Source organism: Pelodiscus sinensis, chromosome 9 (assembly GCF_049634645.1).
Source record: "Pelodiscus sinensis isolate JC-2024 chromosome 9, ASM4963464v1, whole genome shotgun sequence".
NCBI lineage: Eukaryota > Metazoa > Chordata > Testudines > Trionychidae > Pelodiscus > Pelodiscus sinensis.
The window spans coordinates 30,194,300-30,212,389 of NC_134719.1; the positions used below are offsets into that span (position 1 = coordinate 30,194,300).

The 18,090-nt window shown below is 43.1% G+C and overlaps 1 protein-coding gene across 2 annotated transcripts; it reads right to left on the reverse strand.

Annotated features, from left to right (window-relative positions):
• Nucleotides 1-389: 389 nt before the first annotated feature.
• BCL10 (BCL10 immune signaling adaptor) lies at nucleotides 390-17,579 on the reverse strand. 2 transcript variants are annotated; one of them, XM_075936381.1, is made up of 3 exons: nucleotides 17,443-17,579; nucleotides 7,503-7,791; nucleotides 390-3,806 (listed from the first exon to the last, which is right to left on the reverse strand). In XM_075936381.1, exons 1-3 carry the CDS (start codon nucleotides 17,500-17,502, stop codon nucleotides 3,442-3,444), a joined length of 714 nt encoding a protein of 237 aa, XP_075792496.1. In that variant the 5' UTR covers nucleotides 17,503-17,579; the 3' UTR covers nucleotides 390-3,441. The 2 variants fall into 2 exon arrangements, with proteins under 2 accessions (XP_075792496.1, XP_075792497.1); XM_075936382.1 differs by having other exon boundaries at nucleotides 17,431-17,517.
• Between the last annotated feature and the right edge of the window lie 511 nt (nucleotides 17,580-18,090).

Consider the following 18,090-nt stretch of genomic DNA (forward strand, 5'->3'; position numbering starts at 1 on the left):
ATGCTCAAGCCTCAATTGAGGATGGGCACTCAAAAGAATCAGAAGTTGAAGTGGAAAAGTTAGGGGAGTACTCTTTCAGGAGCACACCTATTCCTCAATGAAACAAAATACAGGACTATGTAGCATTTTAAAGACTAACAAGATGGTTTATTAGATGATGATAATAAACCATCTTGTTAGTCTTTAAAGTGCTACATAGTCCTGTATTTTGTTTCAGCTACACCAGACTAACACGGCTACATTTCTATCACTATTCCTCAATGGTGCTTCAAAATTCATTGCCACAGCATTGTTGTAAATTAGCATATTGCAGTCTTCTAGGGACTCAGAGCAGTTCTGAGCAGAGATGTCTGAAGATGAGAACAGCAGGAGGAGAAGCAACAGCAAGCAATTATGCAAAAAAGTTTATTTCAACAAATTTAGAAATTAAATTTTGGTTAAAAAATGCATAGGTTTCAAACATTTGGTAAGATTACACACGTTAACAAAGATCTTAGCTTAGTACAAAGGAGCAATTACTGCACAGGTAGAGTTTGTGGTACACATTCATTATAGACATTTGGTAGGTAGTCATCTATGAACCCATGCATACTTTATGTATTTAGTTTGCATAGGCTTAACCTCTCCATCTCCCACATTCATCCAATTTTTAGGGATCTCCTGTAACCACAGCACCCTTTCCTAGAAGAGACTATGTACATCATATAAATTGCTGACCCCCCTCAATGGGTCTGCTCTTGCTCTCAAAGTAGTTTTGGTATTACAGTAAAACTCCAATAGTCCGGCATCCTATAGTCCGGCACTCCTGATAGTCCGGCATCAAAATGGCAAGAGCCTAGTGAGTGAGCTTCAGCAAAAAATGAGTCACAAGGTAACAGCGGCAGCAGCTGAACTGAGCAAAAAGGGTAAAAAAGGCTTTAAAAAACTAAAACATTACAGTATACTGTATACCGTATGTACAATAAAAAGGGTTAAGAACACTTTATATACAGTATATAATGTATACAGTATATATATAACCATCTTATAGTACCTCCTGATAGTCCGGCATATTTGATAATCCGGCACCACCTAGGTCCCATTAGATTATCAGAAGTCTACTGTAGTTTGAATGGAAGGTGGATTGTGCATTTTGACTGCAAGGATCTCAGCAATTCTCAGGATCAGATCCAGATACAGTACATTAACCTAATTTATATAATCACTTCCAACGGATAGCAAAATAAGTTAAAATAGAAAATATCTGCAGAGTTCAAAAAATGGTTGGGAATGTTCAAAATGTAGTCAAGTATCAGAGGGGTAGCCATGTTAGTCTGAATCTGCAAAAGCAGTGAGGAGTCCTGTGGCATCTTATAGACTAACCAAAGTGTCTCTGACGAAGTGGGTCTTTGCCCACAAAAGCTTAAGCTCCAACACTTCGGTTAGTCTGTAAGGTGCCACAGGACTCCTCACTGCTTTTGCAGATTGGAACTAACACGGCTACCCCTCTGATACTTGACTACATTTTGAACATTCCCAACCAAGTATCAGAGGGGTAGCTGTGTTCGTCTGAATCCGCAAAAGCGGTGAGGAGTCCTGTGGCACCTTATAGACTAACCGAAGTGTTGGAGCATAAGCTTTCGTGGGCAAAGACCTGCTTCGTCAGAGATACTTTGGTTAGTCTACAAGGTGATACAGAACTCCTTGCCGCTTTTTCAAAATGTAGGGATGTTAAAAAAAAAAAAAATCAAGTGTCTTAAGAGAGCAGACCCCACAACTCCAAGTTGTAGTCAACTGAACTTGTGGATAATTTGCTTTTTTGAAGATCAGGCTCAATGTGTCTGTTGGATACCTGAAACTATAGTAATCAGGGTGCCATATTAATAAAAGCAACCCATATTTTTATCACATGTAAGCTACCTCATTGTTATAAAGATGTTTCTACATGATATTCAAATTAAACTTGACAGTTTCTTTGAACTGAGTTTACATCCATAGACTAGTCAGACATGAACAAGTAACCAACTATAGGATACTTTTGTTGATTACTTTTCTCAGTCCCCAGATGAGATCAGCCTGTTTTTGGTTGATGTCACATGAAAAATATAAGGCAGCTATCCTCTGAAGGCTAGATGCTGAGCCCTTATCCTCTGAAGCAGGAGGATTAGCATTAGAAACAGAATCAGGGTTTGTTGAGACAGACTAGAATACATGTTATCCTACTATAGCAATCAATGTCAGAATTACACTTTTTAAATAAAAGCCACTGTATCTTTTGATAAACAGAAAATGTAACATCAGAAAAAATACACTGCTGTAAAGACAACTGTATGTAATCCTGAGTAATAGTTTTTAAATTTGTAGTTTTGCACTTCTACACTTAAACTGAATTTTACATGACTTACAAAGTGAGCTTTAGAATGAAAAGGAAAGCATGAAAGGAGTAAACCATATTGTTCTATGTCAGGAGATGAGAACTTTTCCCATGTTAAAACAGTTAAAACTTGGTTTAGATTCTAAATCACTTGCAATGTAAACGTGTTACTGTAGGACGCAAGAATTAAGTACCTGCAGCACAATATTTCCTTGAGTAGTTTAGATCTTTACATCCCCCTTCTAGGTCCATCCATTAAATACCATACCTGTTGCTCCTTACAGAAGCATGTCCTTAAAGGCATCTTATAAATAAGCTATCGAGTAACTCCCTTACTGGAGTCTGAAGAGCAGACATCTCTTTTCACTATTAATATACGTTTAAATTAAAACAAATGCATTTCAAACCAATTATTTCTATATTATATTTAAAAACAGTACGAGAAAGTACATAATATGAGTTATAATCAGTTTAGTATCCAAGTACCTTTCATGTTTGGGTGCAAATAGAACACAAGGATCAAAATAACATACTGAGAATTATTTGGCAATAAGCATTTTAACAAGATGGGTGGCCACAAAAAGCTAAATTCTGCCCTCCCCATGCAAGTTATGTGCATAAATTTGAGGGAAAAATTTACCCTATGCCATGTAATAATTAATTTGACAAACTTTGGAAGTAGTACAAAAGTTCTGAGGGTCCTTTTAAATTATTCTCTTTTGTTATAGCCATTTCCCCTTTACTTGCTAAAAATATCAAAATCTGCTACTTTAGGAAGATAAACATTTGTTGTATTGATTTTAACAATATTAACATGAAATCTTAAAAAAAGGTAAAGCACTTATGGCATCTAAAGACTTCCAGAAACTAAATAATCTGTGAGATACAGAATCAATTGTGACTACCTTTTAAAAACCAGGTTGTTGGGTTGTTGTTTTTTTTCCTTTATTATCAAATCACATAGGCTATTTCTCCCTATTTGTGATTTAATAGTTTGAGAACATTCTGTATGCTGCCCACAAAGATATTTAAAAGTTTAACAACATTTCCCTTTAAGTGAACAGGCAAGAAAAAAAAGTCACTGAAGATCATTGTGGTAGAAGTGAACGTGATCTTAAAGGCAGAAAAATATTGTCACTTGAACTGGCATTGGCTTCCTGTTGTTCAGACTGAAGTTCTGGTGGAAGAGGAGGTGCTCCAGGATCCCCAGGTCCGGGAAGGGTGGTTGAGAAGACTGTATTTTCTGTGCTTCCTATCTCCACAATTGGTAAATTCATTGAACGAAGAGATGAAGCAGACACAAAAGCAGCTGTACTAAACCGGTCTTCTGGTTGATAATGGATAGATTCTTTGTCTTTTACTTTTTCATATGAATTGGATTCATCAGAATATGACCTAGAAAGATTATTTGTTCCTCCATACACTGAAGTCATACAGCTACTGCAGCTCAAGCCTAAAGAAAACCAGAGTGGATTTTAATACAATTGCACTATGTAGCTAGTCAGCTTCTAACTCAAATTAACTTTAATGACATTTATTAGAATGTTCTAAAAGCTGTTAAAATTTAAGTACTTGTACTCTAGTTTATCAATGTGGATCCCTCATCTTGTAGACCACATCTCCTTTCAGCATCATCTGACATCAGATCATTGCAATGTGAATTTAATACTTGGCAAACATATACGTGTACATTTAGTTTTAAAGTGAAATCAGTTAATCTTCACAAAAATCATTATCTTTATCTTCCTAAACTATTCCCATCTATTTTCTCTGATAGCCCTTCTCCCCCTTCATCCTCACCTATTCACTCCCAGGAATCCTGTCCTCTTTCTTGAAATGTAAAAAAAATCAAACTTTATTTTGGTACAGCACAAAAATTGCAGAAACGGAACCCTTTCTACCTTTTCTTTCATTACTTTAATCAATGGAAGTAATCTGGAGAATTTTATAATTGATTAAGACATTTAAAAATTGGACTAATATTAAGGTCCTAAACCTATATTTAACTAAGTAAATTCAAGTGGCAAGATTTTCACAAATGCCAAAATTTCAGTGCAGTTAGCAGAAGCTGCAGGTGCCCAGGTCTTCAGAGAACTAAACTGCTTATATTTGGTTTAGGGATGTCAGTGACTAGCAGGGATGTGAAGGACTAATTGACTAGTGGTTACCTCCCCACCCCCTCCCCGACCTTGCTGCCTCTATCAGAAAGAGGCAGCAGGGAGCTGGGGGATGAAAGAGGAGGGGGTACTTCAAAGCAGCAGCACCATATGGAGCCAGACTCTGGGCTCCATGTGGTGCTGCTGCTTTGAAACACCCCTTGCAGCCCAGGGCCACCTGGTGTGCTCCCAGGCTGCACGCGGCATTTCAAAGTGGCAGTGCCATGTGGGATCAGCTGGGGAGTCCCTGGCTGACTCCAAGCTGCATGCAGTGCTGCCGCTTTGAAACACCACATGGAGTCTGACACCAGGCTTCCAGCCGCAGTTCAAAGTGGCAGTGCCACATGGAACCTGGGAAAATGCATCAACTGTTCGATTAGTCAATTACTTGTAATTTAACATCCCATGGCCACATCTACACTGGCCAGTCTTATGCAAGAACACATGCAAAAAAACCCTCTTGCGCAAGAGCCTTTCTGCCTGAAAATAAGCAGCAGAATGGCTCTTGCGCAAAAGGGGGTTTTTGTGCAAGGAGCAAAAACCCCTTATGCAAAAATGGAGGGTCATTAAGTATGCAAATGAAGCGTGGCAATATTTATCTCCATGCCTCATTTGCGTATGTTCTTGCACAAGACTGCCCAGTGTAGACGTAGCCCCCGTGTGTAGTCAACTGGAGCAGTGTATCTCAACCAGTGGTACCTTAGGGGTACTCGAGAGAAGTCGGGGGGGGAGGGGAGAGAAGTACATCAACACAACTGAAGTTTGGAGAAAACTGAATTTGTTTTAAGTTTTATAGCGCTTTATTTATTTTTGTACTTTTTACACCCAAAAATTTCATCAACCGTCTGGCTATGATTAAGTTGTTTAAATAAATGTGTTGCAATGGTAGAAAAAAACTGTGTGTCTCTGAAAACTGTAGGTATTGGGGGTACTTATCCTTTTCTTTTGAAAAAGGGGTACTTTATACAAAAAGGTTGAGAAACATTGGACTGGAGTATCAACTACTCATTCCCCCTCCCGCCTGCCTCTCATGTGGGAATGGGAAGCAGGAGCCAGTGCTTGGGGGAGCTGGCTTAAAGTCTCTGTGGTGCTGCCCTGTCCCCCCTGCTGCCTCTATCAGAGGTGGAGAAGGGGGAGTCAGGGGAGGCTGCTGTGAAGCAGCCCATCCATAGGGGTCCCAGCATGTTTAATATTAGTCTCAGAAGAGAACACAGGCCACAAATTATCTTTACCCTGCATTCAAAACCAAAAGATATTTTTAGGGTGACAAGAAGTATTTACATTGATTCGTCAGCTATCGGCTATATGGATCGAGTTCACTAGGGACAGGGCCTTACTTTTTCAAGTGAAGTCAGGCAAAACAGGGAACATGTAAACCCTGGAGAAAAATCTGTTGAGATTTGTTCTCTTATAGGTTTCATTTTCTCTCAAACTTTCTTAGAACAGATTACAGTGTTTGGATTTTTTTAATCTATAAATTATTATGTAATTTCAACTCTGAATACACTCGGACATGAAGCTATGATTCAATTTTCTGTGTGTCAACATAAAAAACTCTTGTCTGTGCATGGTAGGCAGAGATAGCAATACATACATAAGGTTTGGGGGTTTATAGCTTTCCTAAACATTGATACACAACGTGATAGTTTAGTTTCCCAATACAAGCTCATTTTATATTAAAACACATAGTAAGTAGGGATTTTAACTGGTAACTGCTTACCCAGTAAGCATCATCCTTACTGAATGATGCTTACAGGGTAAACAGTTAACCCGTGGCCTGGCTGGGCTGGAGCAGTCCCCTTCTCGACATGGGCATGTAGCGCTCCAGCTAGGCAAGGCCCACCACACCCCAACTTGGTCGAGCCCACCACCCGCAGGATCTCAGTTAACCAATCTAAGTTGAATGTTTAACGTTCTGTTTAACTGGTTAACTTTTTATTTGGGAATTTACATCCCTAATAGTAAGTTAAATATGTTTCAGAGAAATCCTTCATGAAACATTATTAAGGTCAATAACTGCAATATAATCTCATTAGGAAGCAGTTTCACAGACTGAGACCAAAATGCAAAAATACTGTGCATCATAACAAATCATAATGTTTGTGATTTATTAAGCATCACTATGCTTAGCATAGTAAAAAAAAAATAGAATTATAAAAAACTGGAACGAACCTCAAGAGATCATTATGTCCAGTTCCCTGCCCTCACGGCAGGACCAAGCACCATCTAGATAATACCTGATATATGCCTATCTAACCTGCTTTTAAATATCTCCACTGATGGAGATTCCTTAACCTCCCTAGGCAATTTATTTCAGTGTTGATCTATCCTGACAGGAAACTTTTCCTGATGTTCAACCTAAACCTCCCTTGCTGCAATTTAAGCCCATTGCTTCTTAGCCTATCATCAGAGGTCAAGGGGAACAATTTCTCTTCCTCCGCCTCACACCCTTTTAGGAATTTCAAAACTGTTATCGTGTCCCCTCTCGGTCTTCTCTTTTCCAAACTAAACAAACTCCATTCTGTCAGTCTTCCCTCATAGGTACTCCATTTGAAGCCTAATCAGCGCAGAGTGGAAGAATTACTTCTCCTATCTTGCTCACACTGTCCTATTAATGCATCCCAGAATCATGTTTGGGTTTATTTGCAAGTGTCACACTGTTAACTCATTTAGCTTGTGGTCCATTATGACTCTTAGATCCCTTTCTGCAGTAATCCTTCCTAAACAGTCACTTCCCATTCTGTATGTGTGGAAACGGATTGTTCCTTCTTAAGTGGAAGCTATGGTACTTGTCACTAGGAGCTTAAACCCAAGTCTAACATTATTTCTTTATCCTGCAAGAGACTTCTTCAAAGATGGTATCCCTATTACCAAAGGAAATCTGAAAAAATTTACAGTAAAACATGTGTAAGATTTTTTTTTAGTTTATGTACTCTTACAGAGTCCTTTGAGATAAACATCTACTTTGCCATTTAACAATTTAAACATCTCACCTTTGAGAGCTTCGAGTTTTTCATTTTTGACTTTCAACACTACATCAGTTATCCTTTCTAACAGGAAGTTCTGTGTTCTTTCTCGTCTAATAGATTCAATCAAAGTATCTAGTCCCTTTGGATTTTCTGCTAAGTAGTCCAATAACTTCCCAGTTTTCTTCCTATTTGAGGGTCGACAAGATATTTCTTCAGTGTCTTCTCTAGTGAGTATTTTCTTTGAACGCAGGTAATCAAAGTGTCTTTCAGCAATAATTTTGTCACACAAATAGGGACGCATTCTTTCTAAAGCCTAAAACAAAGACAATAGAACATTATTGTCATTAGCTGATTTTAAATGTGGCTTTCATGATATATTGGAAAACATTTTCAAATTTAGATGTCGTCAGGACTGGATTACAAATCAGAAATAAGATCCAGAGGAAATTAAATATATTTTAAATATTAAGTAGTAATGTGTTACATAGCTGTAGTTTAACTGTTCACTACAGTAAGAATTAAGGACAGTCTGCCTTTTATATTATTATTTTTCTTTTGCATGATTAAGACAGATACTAGAATATTTAAACACTACATATGAAATATTGGTCCAGGATGAGTTGCTGGAAAAATTGCTAAAAATTGTTAACTTCTAGCAACACCATTGTAACTTCAATGATTCATCATTTCAACAGGAAATGGCTGCTTCTGCTGAAGTGGTGCATCTTGCTAAAAGGAGAATTGCTATTAAGAGATTCAGTTCAACATCCTGTTTCAGTCAAAGAAAAAACCGAGTGGAAGAAAGAGGGAGAATACAGACAGTTTGTAAAATTGAGATTAACAAAAAAAGGTAAAAGAACAAGTTGTACATTTTAAATGAAATCAAGAAATGCCAAATTTATGTTTCTGTGCAACCTTGACTCTGCTCACATACATATTTCAATTAACACCTTATTCTCACACAACTTGTGCCTCATTTAGCATACAGGTTGGACAGCTCTCCATGCAAAATCACAACATCCTCCATCCTGTACACAAGGGACCCAGTTCTACTCTGTTACACTGGTGAAAATTCAGGGTTATTTCACTATGTAAGAGTTTATTACAGATTTACCCTGTTACGGTTGCTGAATGACACATGATCTCTGCATAATACAATTATGTCTCTTTTCCTGTGCACTGTCCGACCTGTGTATTGAATGAAGCAGGGATCCTACAGAAACAGTGGGAACATACTGAGCATTAAAGCATTTTTCCAATGCATTGATATACCAGTGGCTGAGCATCTATTTGATTTGCTTAACACGTAAAGAGAAAAAGCAACACAACGATTTATCAAGTTAAGTAAACTTAGTGCACAGTTAGTTCAGGCCGGATAGTTACTACACCCCCAAAAAGTTATTTTTCATCTTTCCTTGTGTTAACTAGTCAATTAGTCGCTTACATCCCTAAAGCAGAGCCCACAGCTAGTGGGGCTGCTGGAGCCCACAGGGCTGGAGGGGTCCAATGGGGCCACCAAAGCCCTTGGGGCCACGAAGATGGTGGGGAATCGAAGACGGCAGAGGCTACAGGGCTCCGGGAGCCCAGTGTGACAGCAAAGCCTGTGAGGCTTCCTGAGCCCAGTGGGACAGCACAGCCGGCAGTGCCGCTGGAACACCGTCGCCAAGGAGAGGAGTCCAGAAGAGAGGCTGATGCCCCACCCCACCCCCACCTCCTCTGGTCCAGCAAACTCCCTTGTCTGGGATCAGTCAGATCCCAAGGGTGCAGGACCAGGGAGGTCTATCTTTCATAATATTTATATTATAATTGATTTTATATTTTTTGGTAAAAATGAGACAGCAATTTAGAGTGCTGTGACACTTTCATATTTTTATGTCTGATTTTGTAACCAAGTAGTGTGAAGTGTAACTTGGGGATATGCAAATCAAACTTCTGAAAGAGATTCAGTAATCTGGAAAAATTGAGATTCACTGATTTGATACAGGCAACTACTGGTAGTCTAAGTTTGCTTAGACCAGTGAGGGGAAACTTCAGCTACTGAGTGGTCCTCTTTCATCTCAATGGGCCACAAGATTATTGTAACCAATATGTTCTCCCAAGATAAGGCAGTTTTGTTAACTGCACTTGTGTAACTAGAATTTGTGGGGTGTGTGGACTGATCCGTAGTGGTGCTTTGATTGGATATAGAGGGAAAGTATGGCTCTCACCAAGTTGTATGCAATCAGTACACATCTCACTTTATACAATTTGATGGGCCGCCCTTTGGACACATGTTGCCTGCTACTTAGCTTATACAGTTTGACAGATATGACAGTAAAAAAGGTGGTAACCTCCCATGCTTTGTCTGCTCTAGATTAGAGATGTAAAAAGTCATTTAAAAAGGTAACGTAATGTGTAACTGCTAAAAATTAGGGCTGTCAAGTTATTAAAAAACATAATTGCTATTAATCACACAATTAAAAAAAGGAATTGCAATTAATTGTGTGCGCTGCCCCTTTGAAATGTTGCAGCAGCATTTCAAAGGGGCAGTGCTTCAGAAGCCCGGGATCAGCTAGAGTCGCCATCTGGTCCCCAGCTCTCTTAGCGCTTCCCCTTTGAAACATAGTGGTGGTATTTCAAAGGGGCAGCATTGCAGGGAGCCCAGGATCAGCTGGAGTCCCCAGCTGACCCCAGCTCCATGCAGCTGCCTCTTTGAAATGCAGCGGCAGCATTTCAAAAGGGCAGCACCGCAGGAGCCCGGGATCAGCTGATCCAGACTCCATGCAGTGCTGGCCCTTTGAAATGCTACCGCTGTGTTTCAAAGGAGCAGCACTGCAGGAGCCCTGGGCTCCGTGCAGCGCTGCCCCTTTGAAGCAGCGCTGCCCCTTTGAAGCAGCGCTGCCCCTTTGAAGCAGCGCTGCCCCTTTGAAGCAGCGCTGCCCCTTTGAAGCAGCGCTGCCCCTTTGAAGCAGCGCTGCCCCTTTGAAGCAGCGCTGCCCCTTTGAAGCAGCGCTGCCCCTTTGAAGCAGCGCTGCCCCTTTGAAGCAGCGCCTCAAAGGGGCAGCACTGTGCCCAGCTGATCCCCAGCTCCGAGTTGCACTGACCCTTTGAAGTGCTGCTCCGGCGCTTCAAAGGAGCAACACCGCACGGAGCCCAGGGTCAGCTGAGGACTCCAGCTGATCCCAGGCTCCAAATGCACAGCCCCTTTGAAACGCCGGAGCAGTACTTCAAAGGGGCAGCACAGCATTAACATCTGCGATGAACGTGTTAAAAAAAATGAATGTGTTAATCCTGCCTTGCGTTAATCGCAGGCATTAATGCACATCAATTGACAGCCCTACTGAAAATCTTAGTAGTTATGCGCATTGTGGGCTTTGTGGCTTAGTTTTATACTGAAGAGCCCACAGTGAAGCCGCCCCAGGAGTGGGTCTGCCAGCCCCTGCTGGCCCTGCTCCAAGGGAGCCATAGAATGTAACCTGCAGGGAAGGGTGCATAGACCAAGCAGTCCCTGCTTGTGGTGGGCCCCCGAGGAGAGGGGGGACTGGAGCACTGCCCTGCCCAGGGCAGGCAGGGAGCTGCTCCAGCCCCTACCAGTTAACTAGCATGGGTAAGCATCACACGTTAAGGGTGAGGTGTACTGCTTAAAGCCTTTTTCATCCCTCCTCTAGGTCACCCATTGTTGCTACCACTTGCAAAGCTTCAAATACAGTAAGAAAAAGCCTAACTGACCACAGTATACTTGCATGTAACAATTAGTCACAACTTTATACAAAATGTACTGTTAATATACAGCACAGAGTGAAAAGTTTTATGAGTTAGTGTTTGGAATAGCATTATATACAAAATGAAGCACATCAGTAGACACACTGATCGCTTTAACGCATTTGTTCTTCAAAAAGTATTGTCTAACTTTGTCATCATGCTTGAGATAAGAAAATTGTACCCAATAATGACATTTATCTGATTACCCAAATAAAGAAAGTTATTTTAATAATATTTTTTCCTAACATATTGATAATAGGGATGTTAGCTACTGGATAATTGAATAGTTGAATAACCAAATGAAATCTTAGCCGTTACTCGAATATTCTGTAGTCCCTGGGGGCAGGGCCAGCATTCAGTGCAATTCAGCCCCACTCCCAGGGAGCCTTCTGCTACCTGCACTGCTGCTTCTGTATCAGACTGCTGGGGGAGAGAGGAGGTTGGCTGTGGTGGGCTGGGACAGGGGTTGCTAACCTGAAGAAAGCTGACCATGGACAGAGGCTGCTCTGTGGGATGCAGAGGAGGGGGTAAGGAGAGGCTGCTGTGAAGCAGCTTCTGCTGTGAAGCAGCTTCTGCCCAGGGCAAGCCTGAGCCTTTGGCAGGCAGAGGCTGCTTCGCAGCAACCTCCTCTACATCCTCCCACCCCCTGCTGCCTCTGATAGAAGCAGCAGCCCAGGGAGAAGGGGCAGGTGGCACTACAGAGGGGAAATAAGAGTAGTCAACATCCGTAGTATTGACCATGTTTATAAATTACTATACAGTCCTTTCAAGCAGCATATTTATTTTTGAGGTAAAAGTATTTCAGAGAAACACACTAAAACAATGAAAGATCCTACAGACATGCTAAAAAGCTTAGCAGTGATCACCTTGCTCCCGCCCCAAAAACACATTAGTAGGTTTTCCTTCAAAACACACAACTGTTTTTTTCCTTGTTGTTACACATTCATCCCTGTTATTCCCTCAACCTGACTCCAAAGAGGGCTGGTCAGATGTTACTTTATATAGCTCAGGCCTTTGATCTTGGCCTTCTGTAATCATCAGACACACTCTTTTCAGGACTTACCATTACCAGAGCTGGGAAATTTGCATTAACCTCTCCCTAGGGATTTTCCAGCATATCCATTTCATACTTCCTGATCCAAAAGTCCAAAGCATCTGGCACATTTTAAATGTAGTCTTTTGAACCCCCAAATCTCTTACCTGTCACATCTCCCCCAAAATGTGAAACTTGAAGGTTCCGAAGCCCAAATGATACAAAAACTTAATACAATGTCATCCAAAGATATAGCAATTTTCTGCAGTATCTATCACACTAAAATTTCTCTATTGAGGTAAAATTAATTGTGCCTTATTAGATATGCTGGCCTTACTGAGAGTCTTAGAGTAAGAGAAAATTTTGGGACTGAGAAAACTGTCTTCCATAGAGCAGTTCACTGCTGTTTCTTTTCAATCTCGGAAAGTTCTTAGTCTCCATGACTCCCTGAGGCAACACAATTCCACAGTTTACTCACACATACTTTTTCATACTATTTCCTCATTGATTTTGAATTCCCCACCTTTTAATTGAATGTTTCCTTGTTCTTGTGTTTTGAGACCAGGAGACTGGAAGCTTACCATCATTTAATTTAAATATTTTTATCATGTATCCTCTTATTCACCTCCCCTCTAAAATCAACTATTACAATCTTTTCATTTCTTTTCACTAATTAATCTTTAAAAAAAATCACTATAATCTGGAACATCAAATACTAAAATACCACAGGTGTTTTGGTACAGGATAAAGTTCAAGATGTTTGGGTGCCCTAACTGTACATCTTCATATCTTAACATTTATATTTCATTTCAGAATTTCCTGGTTGAACATGTTTTCAGGATAATTTCAATATCCCTGTAACGTATTTTACTCTAAATTATTAAGTACTCTATAACTTCATTTTTAATAGTTTATGTTTGGGAAGAAGTTAATATTTGAGCTAAGTATGATTTCCCTAATATTACAACAAATGCATGAGAGAATATCAATACATAATCTTATAACATGAGAACTGCCATACTGGTGAGATCAGCGGTACACCCAGTCAAATAGCCTGTCTTCAGACAACAGCCAGTGCTAGATGCTTATTTGTTAAACAGATATTTGTTAGACTGACTCATCCAGATGGATCCTAAACCACAAAACTATACTAATTCATAAGAACAGCCATACTGGGTCAGACCAATCTGGCCCACTATCTTGTCTGCCAACATTGGCCAATACCAGATGTTCCAGAAGGGGGCATACAACAGCTAATCCTCATGTGATCCCTCCCCAGTCACCCACCACTGGAGAAACAGAGGCTAGGGACACCATTCCTACCCATCTTAGTTAATAGCCACTGATGGACCTAACCTCCATGAGCATTCAGTTTTCACATTCAAATGTAGCTATCACCAGTGTAACATGGCAATAAATGTTTAGCAATTAAGAACATAAGAAAAACAAATACCAGAGGAAAATGTAGGTAAGTAAACTGTCATTTGGCAAAGAGACCAAAATTAACATTCCTACTTCTAGGCCAATGGTCTCCAACCTTTTTACACCCAAGATCACTTTCTAAATGACAGTACAAGCCAAGATCTACTGCCCCGCCCTCTCTATTCTCCTCCTCTCCATCACTTGCTATCCCCAACCCTTATACTGCTGCTTCCCCCCCCCCCCCCAATCCTTCTGTAGGAAGAGGTTTTTCCAACATTTGGCCTGCCTGGACTGCACCAAATATCAGAAAAAACCCTTCTTTTGGAAGCCCCCTTATTCCTTGTGGAAAGAGGAATATAGGGGTGACCGAAAGATCATGTTTTCTCTTCCACTAAAAGAAGCAGAAGAACAAATGCATCCCTGGATGCAGAAGTGTTTTTCTGGGATATCTCCGGAATCCTGAAAAACTCCTGCAGTCTAGCCGTAACCTCCCTGGGTTGAGAAAGGATATGTAGGCTCTAAGGGTGGGAATGAGGGATTTGGGTATGGGAAAGGGCGAGAGGTGCAAGCTCTGGGAGGAAATCTGGATGCAGGAGAAAGTGGATAAGTGGATGCTGGCTCATGAAGGGGCACCAGGCCGGGCAGTGTTAGGGTCAGATGTAGGGTTAGGGTACTAAGCAAGCCACAGACTTCTGGATGTGAGGGTTCAGGAATTTGGGTTGGGGTATGTGAGGGACTCAGGGCAGGGGGTTCCAGTGTATGATAGGTTCAGATGTAGGGTCTGGGGGAAAGAGGAGTGCAGGAGTGTTATGATGCTGTGGCCCCAATTTGGGGTTTGTTGGCCAGGCTTCATTTTTAAATAAAATACTATGTCAAACAAAAAGTTTCTGCATTGTCTTTATTTCTGAGAAGGGCAGGGAACCTGTTTAGAGTCAGGGGTCACTGACCCAAGAAAAGTCAGTTGGGGCCACACAAGTGAAATGCAAAAAAACCCTCCTCCAACCCCAGCCTTCACCCCCAGCTTCACTAATGTGGCCCCAACTGTGTTGGTGGGATCAGGGGACATAGTACTGGGGAAGGGTGCTAGTGGTTGCTTTGGCAGGCGACAGGGTGACAGTGGGGACAGAGTTCTGTGGCTCAGGACAGGGGAGTGGGGACAGGGTTCTGGGAGTGGGGACGGGAGTGGGGACAGAGTTCTGTGGCAGGAGAGTGGAAACTGGGAGTGGGGAAAGGGTGCCAGTGGAGGCAGAGTCTCCCCTGCATCTGCCTCCTACCAGGATTCCTGCGCCCACCTCCCACCCCCGAAGGAAGCTGGCGTGTGCCTCCTCCGGGCCCAACTCCCAGGATTCCCCCCACCCCGTGGCACGGGGAAAACCCGCATGTGCCTGCCCCGAGGTGGAAACACCCCCCCCCATTCCTCCGGCACAGGGAAATCCTGCTGTGCCTGCCCCAGGGCCGAAACCCCTGCACGCCTGCCCCCCCGGGCAGAAGGAAACCCCGCACATGCCTGCCCTGGGGTGGAAACACTCCACTCTCTCCGCGGTGCAGGGAAATCCTGTGCGTGCCTGCCCCAGGGCCAACTCACCCCTCCTGTGCCAGTGCAGGGAAGTCACCATGCTCCTCCTCTGGAGCCAATGCCCCCTCCCACATCGCGTCCAGCAGAGCATCCAGCACACTTCCTGAACCCCTGGAAGTGGCACTAAGCTGTGGGACTTCCGTCCACCTGCAGGAAGCCAGCACTACCTCCATTTTTGCTCAAGGTAGGTAGTGGGGCTTCTCGGGGGTGGGAGAAAATGGGGGGAGGGGAGCTGGACGCCTCGCAATCGACTGGTCGAGGCCTTGCGATCAACCAGTTGATCACGATTAACCTGTTGATGACACGGTCCTAGGCAATTCTACTCATCACAAGCAGTCTATAGCTCATTTTACAACTCATCTAAAAGAGCACTTGCCCAGCCCCATCATCAAAGTGGGATACTGGTTCATTACTGACTCAGAATAATGTATTTACTGACTCATCTTACTCTCTGCTGTGTCTATGTTTCTCTTCAGGTCTCTGATCCAAACACTGACCTGGCCCAACTCTGCTTAGTTTCTGAAGCCCAGCAAGACCGAAGTGTCATTTTTCTTTTTTGCAAAAACAAAGAAGTTGTGAAATTATCATAGTCTTTCAGATGTATTTGCTATTGAGACAGTATTACATTCAAATCACAATATTGAAGATTAAGGGGGAGGGTAGATTTTTAAATAACCAGATGTTATTAAAATAACTAGATGTGGCTCTTTAACGGCAAGAAAGAACATGAAAAACTAGCTGAAGTGTTTTGTCATGACTTGAAGTAAATTACATAAGCAGAGAAAACTACTGAATTAGGAAACCAAAGTCAAACAGACATGATTCACTGAAATGAACAAAAAGTATCTAATGATGGAAGTGGGACAACTGAAGTAACTATTGAACCAAGTCTATCCAGTAAGTAAGAGAAATTCAATAAAACAAATTACAACAAGGTGCAACACCACCAATGTGCAGAACAGATGTTAGAAATCACTGTGTAAAAACAAAAATAAATTAGTGGGCAAGACCTCAATCACAAGTTACATCTAGATTTGTCAAAAAATCATTAATGAACCAGTAACTTGAGTGTCCAAGCTTACTTCAGTACTTCATAAAGCAACTCAGTCCAGAGGCTATTTTTGCAGCATCGCCTACAATTAGATTATATTTAACCTAACCTACTCAGTTTCACTCAGTACAGATTTACAGAAGTGTATTTTTCATTCCGGAAAACTATCATCTTTTTTGCTTGGGGCCTGTTCTAAATAAATAATTTTCTGAGCTTCACACAAAATTTCTCCTCTTCCTTTTAAAGTTTATGGACAAATCTTAATCTTAATAGGCTTGTTTCCTCTCTCTCAACAGACCTCAAGTTGACACACCGAAACCGTTTAAAAACCCAGGCACGAGTAGGCCTGCATTTGGCTCCACATTATACAGTTTACACATAATTTCATTCTCATTATCAAAAGTTTCTTGGACGATCATTATCTAAAGCCATGGAGCCCGCCTACAAATAGCCCCAGCCTGGCTGGACTCTCATCCTTTCTACAAAAAACAGGACTATGTAGCACTTGAGAGACTAACAAGATGGTTTAATAGGTGATGAGCTTTCGTGGGCCAGACCCACTTCCTCAGATCAAATAGGAAGTGGGTCTGGCCCACGAAAGCTCATCACCTATTAAACCATCTTGTTAGTCTCTCAAGTGCTACACGGTCCTGTTTGTTTCAGCTGCACCAGACTAACACGGCTGCATCTCTACCACTACCCTTTCTACAGTGCGTGAAGTAAGAACAGAGCTGCCCGCTGACAAGAAGCCCCTCAGCCTGGGGGAAGGAGCGCTCGCAGGCGCGGTCTGCCCCAGAGCCCGTGGCCAGGCAAAGGGCGGGGGTCGGCGGCTCTCCAGCCGGATGCGGACCGCAGGGATGTGACGTTTCCCGGGGTGCTCACTGAGGCCCGCGAGCCGGGGCCGGTATTTCCAGGGGCCTCCGCGCGACCCCTGCAAAAGGAGCCAGCGCGCCTGCGCCCCCCTTCCCGTCCCTCACAGCCCGCGCCCTGCCCCGCCTCCTGGGCTGCGGAGTGGGGGGGGGGGATTTCCCGGCGCGTGCCTCAGCCCCAGCGAGGCGGCTGCACGGGCTGGGCGTGACACGGCTGCCGGCCGGGAGCCCCCGCGTAACCGCGGCTCGGCCTCGCTTACTTCCTTCTTCACCTCCGCCATTTCATCCTCAGTGAGCGACCGCGCGCCCAGCCCCGGGACGGACCCCTCCATGGCGGAAGCTCCGCTCCCGCGGCTTCCCACTGCAATAGCAACGGCAGCGCTTCCGGCCCGGCAGACTCCGCCCACCACCGCCACTGCGCGCGCGCAGGACGGGAAGTCCCGCCCACCAACGCTCCGAACGTTCGCCTCGATGCGTCACGCGCGGCATCCTTTGGCTGCTCCCTCGCGCCTGCCCTTCAGTGTTCCTTTCCCCCTCTGCTATCATGGCTCTGGCCAGAGCCTCAGTCCCCATGTACAGCTGCTTGGGGCACCCAAACCATTGAGGCTGGGGCACCACTGGGTGCGTTTCCTGTAAGTGGGGCGCGTGTGGCCCACAACTAGGTTTCTGTTTCTGTTGGTGGTGCACATGAATGTGCCTCCAGGGACATAAAAATATTCCCCACATAGATGGAAAAAATTGCAGGGAACATTGTCACAGGGTTTTAATGTCCACCCATGTACCTCTTCCTATCCTAGTTCTGGGGCTCTGCTCTCTCCTGGCAGAATCTAGTTCACTTAAAAATGAAAGAGGGTGCCAGATCAATTAGCAGACATGAAAACTGGGGAAGAGCTAGGGTACGTCTAGACTACATGCCTCCG